Raw genomic sequence first — 22,060 nt, forward strand, 5'->3', positions numbered from 1 at the left:
TGGCAGAGCTGAGGCTGGCGAGCACAGTAAGGCAACTGTGGCAATTCAAGCGAAGGGTCCGTACTTGGGGTTTCTGTTGAGAGCAGCACAACTTCCTTCATCAGGGGAGATATGTCCATCGAAAGACACTTCAAAGAACAAAAAGACCTCAAGTTCAATGCTTCCCCAATAAATTAAACTGTGGAAGTTCAATGCACAACTTCCTAATATGTCTGAATTGTCTTTATTCCTTCTGTTTGGGAATTAGAGAGCGAATATGGGAACACTGATGTATTTTTAAGAGTTTGCATGGTTTCATAATGTTTCGAGAAAATCCAAACGAGAGAAATGGTTCTCAGGGGCAATTCTGCACCCCCAGAAGGCAGCTGGCAACACCTGCAGCCATTCTGCTTAGCACCACGGGGATGGGGATGTTGCTGGCACCGAGTGGGTAGAGACCAGAGATGCTGCTGACCGTTCACCAATCTCTAAGACAGCACAGCCACGAACTACAAGCCTTAAATATCATTAGTACTGAGCTTGACAAATCCTGAGCAAGAGAAACATTTTTTTCATGGAATCCTTGCAAAATGGTTAACAGAGTCTGTTAAGAATTACGAGTGGTGAATTATTTTAAAATACATTGAAGAGGGGCGCCTGGGTGTCTCAGTGGGATAGGGCCGCTGTCTTCAGCTCAGGACATGATCTCGGGGTCCTGGGATCGAGCCCCGCATCGGGGTCTCTGCTTGCCGGGGAGCCTGCTTTCCCCTCTCTCTCTGCCTGCCTCTCTGCCTACTTGTGATCTCTCTGTCAAATAAATAAATAAAATCTTTTAAAAAATACATAGAAGAGTCGGGTTCATCATTGTCTGAATGTTACCTTTCCTTATTAGGTCAATTTCTTTTTTCTTTTTTTTTTTTTTTAAAGATTTTACTTATTTATTTGACAGACAGAGATCACAAGTAGGCAGAGAGAGAGAGAGGAGGAGGCAGGCTTCCTGCCGAGCAGAGAGCCCGATGTGGGGCCCGATCCCAGGACTCTGGGATCATGACCCCAGCCGAAGGCAGAGGCTTTAACCCACTGAGCCACCCAGGCGCTCCTAGGTCAACTTCTTTAATCCAGATTTATTTTCACTTGCTGCACATTTTCCCATGACATTGCACTAAGTGGCTCAACCTTTCTTTTATTTGGGGGCCCTTGAGGTTGAACACGAGATCTTTAGGGACTTTCCCAGCTCTGCTGATTTATGATTTTCAACACCTCACACACTCTGGCTAGTCTCACCTAGCCCAACCACAAGTGTGCTTTTCCCTTGTCCCTGGACAACAGAATGCTCATGGGGGGTAATCCAAGCTCACACAGATGTGCCCCACTAGCCACACATGTAGCTCAACATCAAATCCGACCTTGGGTCAGGCATCCATCTGGAGGAACTGCAGGGCAATGTCTCTATAACCAAATTCCCAATGCCACCCCCAATCCAAAAGGTCTGAAAAAAACACTGTCATTACATCCTGAGGCTGAGACCCGTCTTAATCTGTTCTGGCTGCCGTATGTAACAGTGTACCCCAGTTTGGATGGCTTGTTTACAACAGAAGTTTGTTTTTCGCAGTTCTGGAGGCTGGAAGTCCAAGATCAAGGTGGCAGCAGGACTGAGCTCTGGTGAAGGCCCTCTCCCAGGTTGCAGATGGCCAACTTCACATTACATCCTCACATGGTGGAAGAGGGTAAGGGATCTCTCTAGAGACTCTTTTATAGGGACAATAATCCCATTTGTCCTGACCTAGTCACTTAAATACCATCACATATGGATTGGAAGAACATATTCAGGCCACAGCAGAGACCACCACCACCGCCACTGTCCATCCTAACTGGGAAACCCTGGTCTGAGATGACCACTAAAGCATTATTATGTGTGGTTCCCTTAAACACTGATTAGTCCATTAAATCATATTTCACATAGGAGTCTTTCACATTTCACCAAAGCAACGCATTTCTGGTCCATCGAGTCTCCTGCAGAACTGAGTCCACACGAGATGCGAACACACGAACCCACGTCAGAGAGAGGGATTCTTAGCGAGAGCTTAGGGTTATTTCATCCTTCCATGCATAGGGTGAAACTTAGGCAGGAAATCCCAAAAAATTTTCCTACATTCATATAAAATGAGCACAGTTTGAGGAAGGAGAAAGAAAGCATGACTCACCTTGGCCATGGCTTTCAGAATAGCAAGGACCATTGAGTCCTCCTCCAGGTTCCTCTCCTGGGGAAGGGTGAGTCCTGAGAAGGCAGAACCAAGGAGGAAAGACAACATGAACGGTCAGGCTTGCCTTCCAGAACAGGTTGCAATTCTCTTCTTCTCTCATCTCGTTTCCGCCTTCCAGTGTTCATGAAAATACTGAGCATTTTGGACAGACTTTGAACACATACCCCACTCCCAAATTCTGCTCCTCCCATGTTACTTGCCCTGCATGATGATAATGTTAATTCTTGGGACACCTGGGTGGCTCATACGTTGAGCATCTGCCGTCCACTCAGGTCATGATCTCAGGGTCCTGGCACTGAGTCCCGCATCAGGCTCCCTGCTCGGCGGGGAGCCTGCTTCTTCTCTCTCTCTGCTGCTCCCCCTACTTGTACTGTCAAACAAAAATAAAAAATGTTGGGGCGTCTGGGTGGCTCAGTGGGTTAAAGCCTCTGCCTTTGGCTCAGGTCATGATCTCGGTGTCCTGGGTTCGAGCCCCACATTGGGCTCTCTGCTCAGTGGGGAGCCTGCTTCCCTTCCTCTCTCTCAGTCTGCCTCTCTGCCTACTTGTGATCTCTGTCAAATAAATAAATAAAGTCTTTTAAAAAATGTTAAAAAAGAAAAAGAAAAAGATTTTATTTATTTGAGACAGCACGGGAGCACAGAGGGAGAGGGAGAAGCAGAATCCCTGCTGAGCAGAGAGCCCAATGTGGGGCTCGATCCCAGGACCCCGAGATCATAATCTGAGCCAAAGGCAGAAGCTTAGCTGATTAAACCATCGAGGCACTCCTACTTGAGTATATTTAAGTTGAAATGGAAATCATGAGTGGGTCTGGCAGAAAGTAATGTAGGCATCAAATAAATGACATAAGAGCAAAACTGAAAGCTTCAGATTCAGTTTATATTAGTGAAATGGAGGAAATGTGAAAGAATAAGCTGTGAAGGAAAGGAAAAAGAAAGCAAGAGTCTTCTCTTCTTGGAGGAGAATGGCAAAGGCAATTAATGGTGGGTGAGGAAGTTTAATACTGCTTTCATTCTGCCCAAATAATGATTAAGAATGGGGAGAGGGGCACCTGGGTGGGTCAGTTGATTAGGCAACTGCCTTCAGCTCAGCTCATGATCCTAGAGTCCTGGGATCGAGTCCCGTATCAGGCTCTCTGCTCAGCAGGGAGTCTGCTTCTCCCTCTGACCCTTTCCCCTCTCTCAAATAAATAACCTAAAAAAAAAAAAAAGAAGAAAAGAAAAAGATGATAAAAGGGAGATAACCACTACCTAAGCATAGTGGGACATTCCAACTTAGCAAAGGGGGAAATAATCAGCCAACATAAGGAAAGGAAAAGACCAAAATAACACAAATAGGACATACAACGTAAAATGAAAGAGATGAAGTTGAATTATGTCAAAATGTGAATTTTAGGGATGCCTGGGTGGCTCAGTGGGTTAAAGCCTCTGCCTTTGGCTCAGGTCATGATCTCGGGGTCCTGGGATCGAGACCCACATCGGGCTCTCTGCTCAGCAGGGAGCCTGCTTCCTCCTCTCTCTCTGCCTGCCTCTCTGCCTACTTGTGATCTCTGTCAGTCAAATAAATAAAATATTTTTTAAGGGGCTCCTGGGTGGCTCGGTGGCTTAAGCATCTGCCTTTGGCTTGGGTCATGATCCCAGGGTCCTGGGATCGAGCCCTGCATCAGGCTCTCTGCTCAGCGGGAGCCTGCTTCCCACTCTCTCTCTGCCTACTTGTGATCTCTCACTCTCTGTCAAATAAATAAATAAAATCTTTTAAAAAAAATCTTTTTTGGGGCGCCTGGGTGGCTCAGTGGGTTAAAGCCTCTGCCTTCAACTCAGGTCATGATCCCATGATCCCAGGATCCTGGGTTCGAGCCCCACGTCGGGCTCTCTGCTCAGCAGGGAACCTGCTTCCTCCTCTCTCTCTGCCTGCCTCTCTGCCTACTTGTGATCTCTGTCTGTCAAATAAATAAATAAAATCTTTAAAAAAAAATCTTTTTTAAGAGGTGAATTTTACACTAAAAAAAACATACTTTGTATTTTAAAAAATCAACTGTTTCTTTTTTTCAGTTTTAAGAAATAACTGAAATGACAGGGGTTGAAAATAAAGGGATGAGCAAAAATATACCAGGTGAACAAAGACAAATCATTATTAGTAGTGTTCCCCAGTATGGAAATAAAATGCCAAAGGGTTGGCAAACGTTTTATTTGAAGGCCAGTCAATACAGACTTTGTGGTTATAGTCTTTGTTGCAACCACTCAGTTCTGCTGTTGTAGTGCAAAAGCAGTAGACCGTGAGCATGGCTGTGTTCCAATAAAGCATTATTTATAAAACAGGCAGCCAGATTTGGTCTGTCAACCCCTACACATGGCAAAGTAGGATATTATATAATGACAAAAGGTACAATTCATCAATAGGGGTCAAGTTGCAGGTCTTTAAAAATCCAGCAACATAAATTAAAAAGTAAAAATCTCTGAAAATTCAAGATTTGGGTTTAAAAAATTAATTTTAGGAAATTCTGATCCAGTGTACCAAATTATCTAAGAACCTGGAGGATTTTATCATTATTGTCCACTGGCTTAAACAGAATCTTATAACCAAGAAAAGTAGAATATATACTCTTTTTCTTTTCTTTTTTTTTTTTTAATTTTATTTATTTATTTATTTGACAGAGATCACAAGTAGGCAGAGAGAGAGGAAGGGAAGCAGGCTCCCTGCCAAGCAGAGAGCCCAATGTGGGGCTTGATCCCAGGACCCTGGGATCATGACCTGAGCCGAAGGCAGAGGCCTTAACCCACTGAGCCACCCAGGTGCGCCTATACTCTTTTTCAAAAAATGTTACAGAATATATACAAAAATCCATCCTATATCTAGCCACCAAGAGAAATGTCAAATTTAAAGAAGTAGGTATTTTCAGGCCACATTTACCAATCATAGTAAAATAAAATTTGAAGTTACATAATTTAGGGTGGTTTTGGCTACGTTTACAAAACAACAAAAGTAATTTCAGCAATAAAGGTTTCTTTTCTTTTCTTTTTAAACATAACAAGGCTTCACAGAGAGTTCCAGAATTGGCCTGGTGGCTCTGGGTCAGCTCCTCTGAGCTCCTCAGCTTTCTCCTTTTGGTTCCAACATGGCTACAACAGCTCTGGGCATTATGCTCTCACAGGAGAATATTTAAAAGCAGAAAAGAGGCGAGGGAGTCTTCCTAATAGATCTGTCTCTTCTGAATGAGGAAAATCTTTCCCAGAAGCCCCTACAGATGCCTGGAACATACAGGCCATCCTGAGCTGCATAAGAGGCTGAAAAGTTAGCATCTGATACCATCCGAGTATAAGGCAAGATACAGACACTGCCAGTAGGAGGGGAATAGGGTAGGGGCGCCATGTAGCCAACAAGCCCCTTCCGTTTGTGACAGAAGTGATGAAAGATAATCTAAAACAACATGGAAATCAAGAAGTACTAGCTTAAATTTTGTTTATTCTTGGGTCAGAGAGAAATAAAAACTGAGATTATTCTAAGATAACCAGTTTCTAATTTCATTATTTTTATTTTGTACCAATTTGTTCTTTCTTCACCTTAGTGTTTGGGACTGTCTTTTCTGGCTTCTTGAATAGTACATTTAATATATTTGAGGATAATCTTTCAGGTTTTCGTGCTTTGCATGCATTTTAAAACCATACAAATTCTTCTGAGTAACTTTGTCCACATCCTACAACTCCTGGAATGTAAATCTCTCAATGGTAGTTCTTTTCATTATCATGCATGATAATTTGCATGATCTATTTCTTTATTAACCCAAGGGTAATGGGGTATCTGGCTGGCTTAGTCAGTAGAGCATGTGACTCTTGATCTCAGGGTCGTGAGTTTGAGGTGCACATTGGGTGTGGTGCCTACTTTAAAAAAAGAAAAAAGTTGAACCCAAGAGTAATTTGGCTGGGTTTTCTTTCTAATCGCCAAGAAAATTAAAACTTTTGGCTTTTGTTGGGATGCCGCGGTGGCTCAGTCGGTTAAGCACCTGCGTCCGGCTCAGATCATTATCCCAGGGTCTTGGGATCAAGTCCTGCATTGGATTCCTTGCTCAGCGGGGAGCCTGCTTCTCCCTCTGCCTGTGCTCGCTCACTCTGACAGACGAATAAATTAAAAAAAAATTAAAAAATAAAAAAAAATTTAAAAAACCAACAAACTTTTGGCTGTTGTTAAAATTATTACAGTGTGGTAAAAAAATGTGATCCTGTAATATGTTAGAGACGAATGTTTTTCAACCTTTCCTTGCTTCTTTAATAATCATGGTCTAAACAATTTATAACCATAAAATTTTTCATTATGAACCTTACGACTCAGGATAAAGGACAGCTTGAATGAAGGCATTCCCATTTGCAGTACATTTTTCAAGTCTTTCTCCAAAATATAAGGAGTAAGTTGGGCCTTGCCTAAGCTAATGGGCTCTCCCCATTGCTTCCACTGATGTGGCTGCTTGCTAACATCAACTCTCTGATGATTAGTAAAGGATAAGTGCTGATGGAAGGCTTTTCTACATTTATTATATTCCTTTGGCTTTCCTTCTTACGCATTCTCTGATGTTGGCCAGCAGTTGAATCGCGATGTAAAGTCCTCCCACGTCCCTTATGTTCACAGGACTTTCCCTCAGTATGGATCCCCTGATGCTGAATCAGTTGTGAGCAGTGACCGAAGGCCTTCCCACATTCCTTACACTCATACGGCTTCTCACCCGTATGAATTCTGTAATGTACAGTAAGATGTGAGACGCGTTTGAAAGCCCTACCGCAGACCCTGCATTGGTAGGGTTTCTCTCCAGTGTGAATTCTCTGATGTTGCTGAAGCTGTGAGCTCACCCTGAAGGCCTTCCCACACGCCTTGCATTCATAGGGTTTCTCGCCAGTATGGATTCTCTGATGTCTAATAAGAGTTGAGCCTTGGTTAAAGGCCTTCCCACATCCCTTACATTCATAGAGTTTCTTGCCCGTATGAATAGTCTGATGTTGAATCAGCTGAGACCGATGACTAAAGGTCTTCCCACAGTCCTTGCACGCATAGGGTTTTTCACCAGTATGGATTCTATAATGTACTTTAAGGTGTGAGATCCTGTTGAAGGCCTTGCCACATTCCTTACATTGATAGGGCTTCTCACCAGTATGAATTCGCTGATGTTCAATCAGCTGTGAGCTTCGGCTAAAGGCCTTTGCACAATGCTTACATTCATAAGGTTTCTCACCAGTATGAACTCTCTGATGTTGTACGAAATTTGAGCCGGAATTGAAGGCCTTTCCACATTCGTTACATTCATAGGGCTTCTTGCCAGAGTGAATATTCTCATGCTGAATTAGTCGTGAGCCGTATTTAAAGGCCTTGCCGCATTCCTTACATTTATAGGGTTTCTCATTAGCATGACTGTCTTGATGATTAATAAGGAAGTCTTCCTGCCAGAAGTCTTTTCTACATTCGTTATAGCCATAAGGTTTTTCTTCAGGATGAATTTTCTGATAAAAAGGAAAGGATGCTTGTTGGTTTAAAGTGGGTATTTCTTCACGATTGATCACCATTTGACTCAGCTGTCCATCCGCATTTCCCTGTTGTCCGTCAAACTGGCTTCTGCATTCCCAATCATCTTGGAACCTGGAGCACTCAAGACCGTAACTTGCAAGGCTTTCCATTAACTCCCACTGTGGCGACTGTATTTCATAAATGTGCTGCTCTGGGGAGGATGCCTGGCTATCACACTTGGACTCCGAGACTGAAAAAAACAGGGGAAAAAAAAAAAAGTATGTGTTTTTTCCCCCATTTCCAGAAAAAGGAACTTCTGTAGTGAAAGCTAGAAAACTTAAACCCATGATTTTACCCATAAGCTCTTGAATGTGGCTGGGCAATTAGAAAATGGAAAGTAGAACAGACAGAGGAAATACCATAAATTGAGATGAAGTAGTCAGAGGGAGGTTATAAGAGTAGATCCAAAATGTTAGTGTGGATCAGAATCACCTCTGAACCATGTTTTTTTAAAAAAATGAATGTTTCAGGGCACCTGGATGGCTCAGTGGGTTAAGCATCTGCCTTCAGCTCAGGTCATGATCCCGGGGTCCTGGGATCGAGTCCCGAATCGGGCTCCCTGCTCGGCAGGGAGCCTGCTTCTCCCTCTCCCACTCCCCCTGCTTGTGTTCCCTCTCTCGCTGGTCTCTCTGTCAAATAAAGAAATAAAATCTTTTAAAAAAAAATGAATGTTTCTATGAACCCCTGGAAAACACATACAATCTAGAGTGACAGACGAAGTCACTGGGTGCCTGGGGCTGGGAAAATGAGCAGTCGTGTGGAAGGAGCACAAGGGAACTTTTCAGGGTGGTGAAGTGTTCTCTAGTCTGTGGTTACAGTTATGCAAGTGTATAGATGAGTCCAAACTCATCAAAATATTGTACTTAAAATGTATGCATTTTATTGACTATAAATTATACCTCCATAAAGAGATTTTTAAAAATGATGGGGAAGGGTGGCTGGATCTTCATCTGGCCAGGGGTACACGATGGCACATTCGCTTTCAAGGGGAAGTGGTAGGACAGGGAGGCAGGCTGGTCTCGCCTCTCCACCGGGAGCTACAGTAACACAGCTGTGGTGTCCTGCTGTGATGCTTTCTATCTCTGAAGTTCAACTGAATACCATGGCTTAGACCTGGTGGTCTACTACACCAGCCTCTCCGGGACCTTTCCATTGCCTAAATGTGACCCAGGAAAAAGAAGGGCTCTGTTCCTTGTTTAGAGGATCAGGCCACAACTTAATGGGGCGAGTTCTTCGGAGCAACATTCTTTGCTGCCTATTCCGACTGCAAGGAAAAGTCAAATGGTGTACTCGATCCTGGTTTTAACTATGATGTGCTCTCAGCTGCAGCAGCCCGTTTTATGTAACCACAGCAACCAATCCCATTTGTCTAATAAAGAATTAGTTATAGCTTAATGCAAGGAAATGTGGGGAGAGCAAATGGATGCTTCTGAATGTGCTTATAAAGTGTAGTAGACAGAAGCACCCGGGGGGCTCAGCCAGTTATGCGTCTGTCTGCCTTCAGCTCGGGTCATGACCCCAGGGTCCTGGGATGGAGTCCTGCATCGGGTTCTCTGCTCAGTGGGGAGCCTGCTTCGCCCTCCGCCTGCCGCCCCCTCTGCTTGTGCTCTCTCTGCCAAATAAATAAATAAGATCTTTAAAAGAAAAAAAAAGTGCAATAGACAGATGACCAAAGAAGACTTTATAGGAACAGGTCTGCTTCATATGGTGGCATATCACAGAACATTATTCACTTGGTTATCTGTGAAAGTATTAAGGAAAAACTCCTAGAATAAAAAATTAGTTTGACAATGAAACATGATGAAGAGTCTATGAAAGAAATCATCAGTTTGTGGGAATGACGCTGGTGTCATCTCAAAACCTCGTACTATATAACCCCAACGCGTCCACGTGAAGTTGTAAGAACAAGACTATGTGAAGAGGACACAAAGTATAGATATTTTTTTTCAGACACCATGTGTGGTTATTCAGAAAGAAGGTTCTGGGTCTATTCACTGTGGTCTGACAATTCCGGTGAGACAGACTCCAAATCGGCCATGATGATGGCAGCCCGTGGATTAGTGGCTGACCTACTCATCCTATAAATGACAGCCGGAAGACCTCAGTGGAACAGGGGCCATTAAAGCCAGCCTGGCAGAAACAGAAGATGAGTTTGGGAATGCTTACCTTTGCCCAAATGGAAATTTGGTTTTAGGAACTAAAGTAAGGCACATTACTTGCTTTTTGGGCAATGTGGGGAAAAACCCTGGCTGCCTCCGAGGACAGGCCACTAAAATCACTCCTCTCTCCAGAACACCAGAACACCACTTTTTCCATTTTTCTATCACAGACACCTGACACAGTTGTACTGATTTATGGCCGAGTATGATGTTGTTTATTATATGAGCCCTTTCACACTCCTCTACATTAAGCCATCCCTAACTATATACTGTGTTGGAAGCATCCAAAGGTAATACTGACAGTCATAATTTCTGACTTCTGGCTTCTGTTCAGCTCCCTATTAAGTTGCAAAATCGCAACAAGAATAGTGAGGTCTCTTCTGTATTAACTTAATGTTTTCCTGACAGGGACTGGCAGAGTACCTTAAAGTTCATTTCTTAGCATTAGTGTCACTGTTTTGGACAACCGAAGAAATATGTCTAAAAATCTTACATATAGTCTCAGCATCAAGATATTTTAGCTTCCTCATATGAACCTGAAGGGATCCCAACAGCCAAAATAATCTTGAAAAAGAACAAAGTTGGAGGTCTCACACTTCCTGATTTCAAAACATACCACAAAGCCACAGTAATCAACACAGTGTGGTACTAGCATAAAGGCCAGATGTATAGACAAATGGAACAGAACAGAGAGCCCAGAAATAAACCTCCATGCATATGGTCAAATGATCTATGCTAGGGAGCCAAGACAACACAATGAGGAAAGGACAGTCTCTTCTACAAATGGTTCTGAAGAAATTGGATATCCACATGCAAAAGAAGGAAGCAGGACCCTTATCTTTTTTTTTTTTTTTTTTTTAAAGATTTTATTTATTTATTTGACAGACAGATCACAAGCAGGCAGAGAGGCAGACAGAGAGAGAGGAGGAAGCAGGCCCCCTGCTGAGCAAAGAGCCCGATGTGGGACTCGATCCCAGGACCCTGAGATCATGACCTGAGCCGAAGGCAGAGGCTTTAACCCACTGAGCCACCCAGGCGTCCCGCAGGACCCTTATCTTATACCATATACAAAAATTAACTCAAAATGGATTAAATACCTAAATGTAAGACCTAAAAATGTGAAGTTCCTAAAGAAAGCACAGGGGGAATGTGCAATGTCATGACATTGCATTTGGCAATGATTTCTTGGATATGGCACTAAAGGCCAGGTAACAAAGCAAAAATAGACAAATGAGACTGTCTCAAACGTAAAAGCTTTCATGCATCAAAGGAAAGAGTCAAAAAAGTAAAAAAAAAAAAAAAAAAAAGTATATCTTCAGAAGAGGAGAAAATATTTCTAAATCACGTATCTGACAACAGGTTACTATCCAGGATCTATGAAGAACTCCTACAATTCAACAACAAAAAACTACCCTATTCAAAAATTGGCAAAGGACTTAAATAGACATTTCTCCAAAGAAGGCATAAAAATGGCAAAGAAGCATATGAAAACATGCTCAGCATCACTCATCATTAGAGAAATGCAAATCAAAACTATAATGAGATAAGGCTACAAAGCTATTAGGATGGTCACTATCAAAACAAAACAGAAAGCAACAGCCGTTGCTTTAGGGACGTACTTTAGGGGACTGTACTTTAGGGACTTTTTTAAATGGACGCTTCATTACATAGGCAGGATTGATAAAATCATTGCCCTTCGGTGATTCAGTCAGAACTCCAGTCCCTCCAGAGTCTGGGGGATGGAGCTGAGAGTTCCAACCTTCTAATTACAAAACTGGTTTCGCTCTCAAACAGTCCCCATCCTGAAGCGATCCAGGTGTCCCCAAACACAGTCATCTCATCAGCATACAAGAAGACAAGTAGTACCTCAGAGACTCCAAGGGTTTAAGAGCCGTGTGCCAGCAGCAAAGGGGTGAGAACCACATGGTGATAAAACATTCTGAAACTAGATAACGGGGACATTGCACAACACTGTGAATGTACTAAATGCCAATGTACTGCGCTGACTGTGGGAATGTCAACGGTGCCATCACTATAGATACAGTATGGAGGGGCACCTGGGTGGCTCAGTCGGCTAAGCGTCCAACTTGGGTTTTGGCTCAGGTTGTGATCTCAGGATCAAGCCCTACATCAGGCTCCTTCTCAGCAGGAAGTCTGCTTGAAAGATTTTCTCCCTCAGCGCCTCCCACCAGCTCTCACGTAAGCTTTCGCTCTCTCAAAATAAATAAATAAATCTTTAAAAAAAAGAAAGAAAGGAAAGAAAACGACAGTATGGAGGGGCACCTACCGGCTCATTTAGAAGAACACGCAACTCTTAATCTCAGGGTCATGAGTTTGAGCCCCATGTTGGGTATAGATTACTAAAAAAGAAATAACTTTAAAAAAAAACAGTATGAAGAGTTCTAAATATAGAATTACCATATGATATAGAAATTCTACTTGAGTATATATCCCAAAGAACTGAGAGAATCTAAAAGAGACACCTGAACACCCATGTTTGCTACAACATTACTCACAGCAGCCAAGAGGTAGAAGCCACCTAAATGTCCACTGACAGATGAATGGAGAAAAAAAATCATGTGCATTAAGATGGAAGGAAATCCTGCCACATGTTACAACACAGATTAACCTTAATGACATGATGCTAAATGAAGAAGCCAGACTCAAAAGGCCACATATTATATGATTCCATTTACGTGAAATGTCCATAAGAAGCAATTCCACGGAGACAGAAAGCAGATTACAGGTTGCCTGGCTGAGGGGAGAGGGCAACCAGGAGTGACTAAGTAAGTACGGGGCTTTCTCTGGGCTGTGTTCAGGAAAGACACACCTCTCAACACAACTCTACTACCCATATGTCCCTTCTGATCCTTCTGGTGACAAAATGTGTGTGGGTTTCTCCCTCACACCAAGCAATTCTCCAACTCTAGTGGATACCAACTGGGTGTCCTACAGATTAAGTCCATTTTCACACTGGCTCTCTGCAGAGAGCATCAGATCCCATAGGTTAAGAGCTCAGGCTACAGACCACCACTGCTCCCTTTACCCCCCGCCCCACACCACCCCAGTAAACTGGAGGTTCCCACAACCCCTCCTGGGGTTCCATCATTTGACAGAATGCCTTACAGAACTGAGGAAACGGTTTACTTACTAGATTTCCAGGTTACTACAAAGGCTCTAACTCAGGCTCAGTCAGATGAAAGAAATGCAGAGAACAAGGTATAGGGCGAGGGGTGTGGAGATCCCAAACCCTCTCCAGGAACACCACCCTCCCAGCACCACCATGTGTTCCCCAGCCCAGAAGCTCTCCAAACACTGTACTTTAGGGACTTTTTTAAATGGACGCTTCATTACATAGGCAGGATTGATAAAATCATTGCCCTTCGGTGATTCAGTCAGAACTCCAGTCCCTCCAGAGTCTGGGGGATGGAGCTGAGAGTTCCAACCTTCTAATTACAAAACTGGTTTCGCTCTCAAACAGTCCCCATCCTGAAGCGATCCAGGTGTCCCCAAACACAGTCATCTCATCAGCATACAAGAAGACAAGTAGTACCTCAGAGACTCCAAGGGTTTAAGAGCCATGTGCCAGCAGCAAAGGGGTGAGAACCACATGGTGATAAAACATTCTGAAACTAGATAACGGGGACATTGCACAACACTATGAATGTACTAAATGCCAATGTACTATACCCTTTATCTTATGTATTTATTTTTAAAGATTTTATTTATTTCTTTAGAGAGCACGAGTTGGGGAGGGGCAAAGGGAGAGAGAGAATCTCAAGCAAACTGTGCACTGAGCATGGAGACTGACGTGGGGCTCGATCACCACCCCGAGATCTTGTCCTGAGCCGAAATCAAGAGTCAAATGCGCCACCCACTGAGCCATCCAGGTGCTCCTGCTTCTCTTTAAAATGGTTTAAAAGGTGAATTTTCTTATGTGTATTTTACAGTATTTTTTTAAAAATTAAAAAGAGAATTTTCCAGGAAAAAATATAAATTACCACAACTGACTCAAGAAATGCAACATTTGAACGTTTAGATTCAATATTCAGTATTAGGAGTTTAGTATTAGGAAATCAATTCATGTAACTCAGACTTCACAGGTTAAAAAAAGAAAATTTAATATGAAAAGGCGGATGCTTCTTTAACCAAATAAAATATCTTTCATTCCTAGATATATTACGCTTAATGAGAAGACACCAAAAACATTCCTACGAAGGTCAAGAACATGATTAGGATGTAAACTACCCCCATTAACAATGTTCAAGGTACTACATAATCAGTTTTCTAGTCAAGCAAAAGGAAAAAAAAAACCCAAGAGCTATAAAAATGCAAGAAGATTATCATCATTTACAGATGATGTGACTGACTACTTGGAAAGCTCAGGAGTATTATATGAAAAACTGTTATAAATAATGAGAAAATTCAGCATGTTGGGTTAACTACAAAATTAATCAAAAGATGTGAATGTTTCTGCCATATACAAAACACAACTGGTTGGGTTATAATAGTGATGAAAGAGCCCCATTTCCAGAAACAGCAATAAATAAATAATACCCAGCAATAAATATAATTAACCATGTACAAGATCCATACTAACAAAACTTTAGGACCACCAGGAGGTGGACATAAATGAAGGGAAAAACCCATCATGTTCTTAAAGAGATAAAAATCAATAAAAAGCCAAGTTTTCTCTTCAATCTGTAAATTTACTGTGATCTCAAGTAAGAATAATGGCATGATTTTTTTTAAACCGGTATTCTAATTTGAAAGTTCAGATGGAAAAATAAAGGAGGAGAGCCAGGAAAATTCTGAAAAATAAGAATGAGGAGGAACTAGTCTACCAGATACTTAAAACCTTCAATAATGAAAACTGCTATTGGACACACAGACGAAGAGATTAATGAGACAGAACCGGAAGTCCAAACACAGATGCAGAGGTAACAGAGTGGATGATAAACGTGGCTATACAGATTAGTGGCGAAAAGATAAAATTAGTTAACAGATGCTGTTTGCATAAATGGACGACCACTGGAAGAGACTGGGAAATGCCATCTGGCGTGCAGGATACCCCACAGGGATCATCGCCAGCAGCACAAATGCACTAGGAAAAATCACAGGAGACTCATGTACAATGTCGAAGGGGGACGTCCTCTTTGATTATGATGCACACCCGCAGATCAAAGAAGTCAATAAAATTCAGCCCCTCAAACAATCAAACATATGCTGTCAAACTAAATGACAAACAGCAGCACATACTGTTCTCTTCTTCTTTCCTTTTTTTTTTTTTTAGAAGATTTTATTTATTTATTTGCAGGAGAGAGAGAAAGAGAGAGAGAGAGATCGCACAAGCAGGGGAGTGGCAGGCAGAGGGGGAGGCAGACTCCCCGCAAGCAAGGAGCCAGACGCTGGACTCGATCCCAGGACCCTGGGATCACGACCCGAGCTGAAGGCAGACGCTTAACCAACTGAGCCACCCAGGCACCCCCATATCTCCTCTCCTGATGCTCATTCCACACCCCACTCCGCTCGCTCCCAGGGGCCAACTACCACCTCCGTGTGGATGAGCCCACCACGTCCCTAACGTTTGGTTCCTCGTTCCCCACCCGACATCCTCTGACAGAACACTGCGTATGGTGAAAAGTGTTTCTGGTGGGAACTTGGTCAACCAACAACGCATTCTTGGTCTCGTGTCATCACACTTGAACTCTGGTTCTCCATCAGGGAAGACTTTGCCCCCGGGGGGCATCGGGCTGTATCTGGAACATTTCTGTCACAGCTGAAGGTGGGGAGGATTCCTAGCGACGAGTAGAAGCCATGGAGGCTGCCATCACCCCACCGTCCACTGGGTGCCCCCTTGCCTGCACCGTGTCAACACTGCGGAGGCTGAGGACCTCCGTCCAGAGCAAGAACCTCCCAGGCAGAGGGAAGAGCAAGGGAGCAGCCCTGAGGCAGGACGCGCTTGCGGCCTCAAAGCCTTGGCCGAGCGCTCAGGCTGCCGCGGCAGAGCGGAGCAGCCGTGACAGAGACCACACAGGGCCCACGGGGCCTGAAACATTTACTGTCTGGCCCGTTAGAGAAAACACTTGCCAACTCCTACATTAAAGGAAGAGCGAAGAGGCTTGTGTGGCTGGAGTGGAATGAGCCACAAGGAGAGAAGCAGGAGAGGACATCCCAGAGGAAGCGGGAGGCCGATCAGAGAGCAACACAGGCCAACAGAACTTTCTATGATGCTGAAAATGTTCCACGGTGCCCTCCTACGGTGGCCCCTAGCGACTCAAGGCTACTCGAGGCTAGGAGCACTTGAAATGTGGCTACAGGCTACATGGAGTGGAATGTTACACTTTACTTAATTTTAAAGTTAAAATTTAAACAGCACATGTGGCCGGTGGCTGTCGTATTGGATGGCAGACAGAGGCTTCTAGGCCACAGTATTGATTCTGGATTTTCTCTTGAGTGAGATGGGAATTTGCTAGTAGGTCTTGAGCAGAGACACACTACACCCGCACTGAAGTTCTGAGCTCCCTCTGGCTGCTGTGTGGACAATACAGTGTAGTGGGCCAGGACAGACGCAGAGGGATGGGGAGGAGGCTACTGCAGCAGTCCTAGCAGAGATGATGGCGCCGTGGGCGGAATGGTGCCAGTGGTATCGGTGAGAAGTGGTTAAGTTCTGGCCATATTTCAAGGTAGAGTCAACAGGACTTGCTGACAGACCGAATAAGAAAAGTCAGGAATGCTTTAAGAGTTTTTGACTTGAGCAAGTAGAAGAATTGAGCATCCAATTACTAGAGTGTGGAAGAAAGAGGGAAGAGCAAATTGTTAGGGAGGATAGAGGACTCCTTTCTGGACTAAGTTCAAAGTCCCCAGTGAAAACTAAGCGGGTATGACGAGAAGGCAGCTGACGAGGGTGCAAACATCCTGTGTCTGCACTGTCCAATGTGGTGGGCACAAGCCACAGACGGGCTACTGAACCTTTGAACTGTGGCAGGGCAATTGAGGTACTGATCTTTTTTAATGTACTTAATGGTAATTAATTTAAAGTACAATAGCCACATGGGGCCAGTGGCTCTGTACTGGACAACACAGGCACAAACAGTATTTACAGCATGGTAATGGAGAAGATCCTAGGGAAGGAAAAATAAACAGGAAAGAAGACAACCAAGTCTGAGCCCTGGGGGGAGCTCCAACATTTAAAGGAAATGAGAAAATCCCCTCAAAGGAGGCTGAAGGCAGTTTAATGAGGAAGTAGTGATGACCCAAATACACAGAAATGTTTCAGGAAGAAAGGAAGAACCACTTTTGTGAAATGAGGTCGACAAGCTACAAAAGATGGTAACTGGCACCTGGCCTCTGAGTTTGGCATCTTGGAGGGAAAATATTCTACTTTGACGGTCCTCTTTTCTCGTCCACCCACCAGACGGTTATCTGTGGTGGCTTCTGTCTTCCCACACAGGCCTCACTCACCTGGACACTGGCCTCTTCCTGCCGCTTCCTCTACTAGCCAGGGCTCTCTGCCTTGCTCCAGGAAGGAGATCACGTCAGGTTTGTAGATGGCAAGACCTGGAGGTGGGGAAAAAAACATGCCACCAGGCTATGGTGTGGGACCCCGGAACTCAGATCCAGGACCTGGTCAGTGAGCAGGAGAGGTGGTTGCAGGAGAGCCCAGAGGAAGATGTGACAGTTACCCGAGGGTCGGGGGAGATGCAGCAGCAGCCCAGGGAGCTGCTCTTTGACCACTCAACAGGTACCCGAAAATGGATAAGGAACAGATCTGCCAAGGGTAACGCAGAAACCAGCCGGCCAGGCCGTCTTACCCAGTGAGACCAGGTTGCTATAGGTCTCCAGCATCACGTCTCTGTATAAAACTCTCTGAGCGGGCGCCAGCCGTTCCCATTCTTCTCGGGAGAAGACTACGGCCACGTCCCTGAACAGGTCTGACTCCTGAAACAAGAGGCAGGTGTGTTATTAGCACATTTCAAGGAAATGCTACTTGGAGGGATGAGAGGAGACGGAGGAGATCTTTGCAGGAATGGGGTGTTCTGGTGAAAAAGAAGGTGGGGGTTGGAGGCCTCCAGTGTGAGCAGGTGACCAGAGAGGGCAGGCAAGAGTAACAGTGTCGTCGAGATGTTCTTGAGCATTCCTTCTTCCTACAAACCCAAGCTCTGTACACAGATCTGAGAGGAAAATTAAAATTCAACCAAGTGGAGTTTCCCCACTTGTGACAAGCAGCGTAGCAGAGCACGTCGCCTACTCTGTCCTTGGTGTACCACAAATTCTCAACAAGAGACCTGTAATTTCTACTTTCGTACAGTAACAACAAAAGAAAACAATTTTTGATAGACTTACCCTCAAATGTTTCATTAAAGAAATGTTTTCTAGGGGCGCCTGGGTGGCTCAGTGGGTTAAAGCCTCTGCCTTTGGCTCAGGTCATGGTCCCAGGGTCCTAGGATCGAGCCCCACATCGGGCTCTCTGCTAGGCGGGGAGCCTGCTTCCCTTCCTCTCTCTGCCTCTCCCTCTGCCTAGTTGCGATCTCTCTCTCTGTCAGATAAATAAACAAAATCTAAAAAATAAAAAAATAAATAAAAAAAAAAAAGAAATGTTTTCTAGCTTGGAAAATAGGATTTTCATATACACTGAGAATTAGCTGAAGACATAGGTTCATCAGGGGCACCTGGGTGGCTCAGTGGCTTAAGCCTCTGCCTTCGGCTCAAGTCATGATCTCAGGGTCCTGGGATGGAGCCCCGCATCGGGCTCTCTGCTCAGCAGGGAACCTGCTTCCCTTCCTCTCTTTCTGCCTGCCTCTCTGCCTATTTGTGATCTCTCTCTGTCAAATAAATAAATAAAATCTTAAAAAAAAAAAAAGACACAGGTTCATCATTATGTTAAAACATATCAAAGCATTCTTCCTTATGGAAAAATCGTAAATGAAGATTACTCTTATTAACTGTACGATTTTCTATCAAGCGACGAAATGACTCAGCCACCCTCTTATTTTGGATGCAGGGTTTGGATCAGACCTCTGAAGGCTCTTCCAAGCTCGGCCTATCAGGATTCTGAAAAAATCATCCGTCTGGTAGGTTACCTCACAGTGCCCTCACACCTGCACCCTTTTCGTTCTCAAGCTCAAGAAGCTGCTATAGAATGACCCAAATGCTCTGTCCGACCTCAAACCAGACCTTAAATCTGGCATCTAATCTCCCACAGACACCCAGCTAAGCCTCAACTACACACCCAATCACCAATCCCTCCCAAAGCAGGAGATCGTGCCTCACACTGAAACTGAGACCAAGCAAGACCTATCCCCATGCTTTTCCATGTCATATCCCTCATAAGCATTCATCTCCATTTCATCTAGCCTCGGTTTTTATTTTATCAAGGAAATGGGTTTCTGCTTTATCTAGCCTCCTGGCAGAACAACACACCGTCAGAAGATACGGAATGCTACACAGAATGAACCCATGGGCATTGGTCAGAGTGGAGGGGGCAGTGGGAGAGGAAACTAGCTGCCTGGTCTTTTTAGTTCCTAAAATGGGAACCTCTGAAAAGAGGATTCTTGGATGAAACCCAGGTGGGAGGCTTCAAGATAAACAAAGCAAATATTAACATGATTTTAAAACTCACAAGGGACATGACTTTAAGAATTTCATGGGCTGATGGGTCCTCCTCCTGGTTCCTCTCTTGGGAAGGGCAGAGTCCTGAGATGGCAGAGCTGGGGGAGGAAAGAGCAAACATGAGAAGCCAAGCTTGCCTTACAGCTCCCAGAATGCCATGGTTACAAGTCCCCACCTTTTTACCCCCCACTCCCCACAAAAACTAGAGTTGGAACACTGTGGCCCTTACCCAACTCTAGGAAGCATAGCTTTAGCTGTCTCAACGAGCGACACTTTTCTTTCCACTTTCCCTAAATATCCACGGAATCCCACCTTCTTACTGATGCAGACCTGTGATGGGGATGCTCAGTCCTGGTGCAGTGACTAAGACCACGTGGTGTCCCAAGGCCGAGCAAGGCTGTCCTCAGGCCAGGGAGCACAGTCTGCCTAATCGGCATTAGCCCAGCCCACACTGAAGCCTTCCCAGAAACAGACCCTTTAACTGTCTCATGTCCCCAGTGTAACACCTCCCTGGCTCCTTACCCAACTTCCAGATTCACGAAGAACCTTACAGCCCTACCTAAGGCCTGGTGGACACCACTTTGTGGACCCTGCCTTGAGCCCGCAGAGGGCGTGTGGTTGCAATGGGCAGATATGATGGCTCCATTACCATCACATAAATGTGCTCCTGCACAGAGACGAACAGTGAGCAAAGCTGTGTGCACAAAATTTACTGGAAAACACAACAAAAATGAGTACATAAAAGTCCACAAGTAGGCAGCTGGCTGAATCACTGTTGGCGGAGCCTCATGATGGAACACCCACGACTGTCGAAAATGATGTGGGGAAACGTTAACAAGTGGTGTCTTTACACAACATGAGAACATTCTGCAAAAGAGGTCGAACCACCCACCTGTTTGCACATGGGCTTAAAAACAGAACTGGAAAAAAAGAATCCAAGTATGAAGAACGAGGTCATTCAAGCACTTGGCGAGCTCGTCACCCAACGAGCAGCGTTCTACAAAGGAACGCTGAGCAGCGCCCGGCACTTTACAAATATTTATTTCTAGGAAACACCTAAATGAAGTAACTGATCGCTCCGAACGGGTAAGACACTTCTTCTTATTGTGACCACTGCCTGCCTGAGCATTATCTGTAACAGGTTTATCACATCTTATGCCACGAGCGGCCCGTGATTTACTCAACCATTTCCCCACTGTCGGACACAACTTGTAAAAGTACGAGATCATCTGAAACGGTCTCAAAGTGAAGCCTGCCTGGGCTTCTGAACGAGTCGCGCTCAATACTCTGAGGTCTTTGCAACTGTTTGAGAATCTCATGAAACAAGACTTTGTTCCACATTTTTAGAAAAAAGAAGAAAAGGCACGCGTAGGAAAGGCTGTAAATATCCACCAGCACTCCTGGGAGTCAGGGACCCTTCACACCCAACTAAGGGGTCCGGACACCGGGGCTATGAGCCCGGACGTGGAAAGGGGGCGCTCGCGGCGAGCGCGCGCCGCGGAGGCCGATGGGAAATGTAGTCCAGAGCCCTGAAAGCCGGAGACCGACGCTGGGGCGAGACGTTCCGGTTCTTCCCCGGCCCGAGACCCGCCCGGCCGTGGCGCCCGCTCCCGCAGGGACCCCGGTGCGCCTGGCAAGCTCCAAAGCCCCTCACCTGCCGCCTCCTCGGATTCAGGTGCCACCGTGGCCGTGCTCCGCGGAGCCGCGGCTGCGTTTCCTCTTCGGTATCGGCGGGCCCGCTGCCTGGAGCCGGAAGATGGCGCAGGCGCACAAAGCACCGCCGATGCTGCCTCGCGAGTGGGTCGTGGCCGCAGTCTCTTCTGGGAAACGTAGTCTCCAGGCGCGAAGGCGCAGCCGAGCCTCAAGGCCGGATCTCACGGTGTTTCGGGGTGGGCGGGGCGCGGGCGCGCCCGCGTGTGGCGGCGCCTAGTGCTCGAGCGGGTGCGTTGCAGTCTGGGGTCCCCGGGCAGGTGTGCGCGTCGCGAGCGCGTGTGCACGCGCTCGGCTCTCAGGTGGCGGGACGACGGGCGTGGTGTGCGGTTCGGGCCCGTCGTTGGGTGTGACTCGTACCGGCGCACGCCGGGTACACGCTCGTGGGAGACGGTCGCAGCGTCTGTGAAATGTCATTTATTCAGTCGTCACTTCCGCGGAGCAGTCGTTTTACCAGAAGGTTCGGAGGAGGGAAAAAGTCCGGGCTTATCTGAGAGCTACTTTTATTTACTTATTTTATTTTTTTAAAGATTTTATTTATTTATTCGACAAACAGAGATCACAAGTAGGCAGAGAGGCAGGCAGAGAGAGAGGGGGCAGCAGGCTCCCTGCTGAGCGGAGAGCCCGACGCGGGGCTCGATCCCAGGACCCTGGGATCATGACCCCAGCAGAAGGCAGCGGCTTTAACCCACGGAGCCGCCCAGGCGCCCCTGAGCGCTACTTTTAAACGTTCTCGTCTGTTTCCAAGTAAACGTGGTTCGGAAAGGAGAGCGCGGGGTGAGCCAAATGCT

The 22,060-nt window shown here is 45.4% G+C and overlaps 1 protein-coding gene across 1 annotated transcript in view; it reads right to left on the reverse strand.

Moving 5' to 3' along the window:
• The window catches only part of LOC116861764 (zinc finger protein 582-like), a 44,888-nt gene extending 23,609 nt beyond the window's left edge, over positions 1-21,279 (reverse strand). The window contains exons 1-5 of the mRNA XM_032848561.1: positions 21,214-21,279; positions 19,570-19,657; positions 17,762-17,888; positions 17,412-17,507; positions 6,921-7,978 (exon numbers count right to left, since the gene is read on the reverse strand). Of these exons, the coding sequence (XP_032704452.1) occupies positions 6,921-7,978; positions 17,412-17,507; positions 17,762-17,888; positions 19,570-19,578 (1,290 nt within the window). The 5' untranslated portion in view covers positions 19,579-19,657; positions 21,214-21,279. The remainder of the gene's footprint in view (positions 1-6,920; positions 7,979-17,411; positions 17,508-17,761; positions 17,889-19,569; positions 19,658-21,213) is intronic.
• Positions 21,280-22,060: the final 781 nt, after the last annotated feature.

Source organism: Lontra canadensis, unplaced genomic scaffold (genome assembly GCF_010015895.1).
Source record: "Lontra canadensis isolate GAN:19392208 unplaced genomic scaffold, GSC_riverotter_1.0 scaffold206, whole genome shotgun sequence".
NCBI lineage: Eukaryota > Metazoa > Chordata > Mammalia > Carnivora > Mustelidae > Lontra > Lontra canadensis.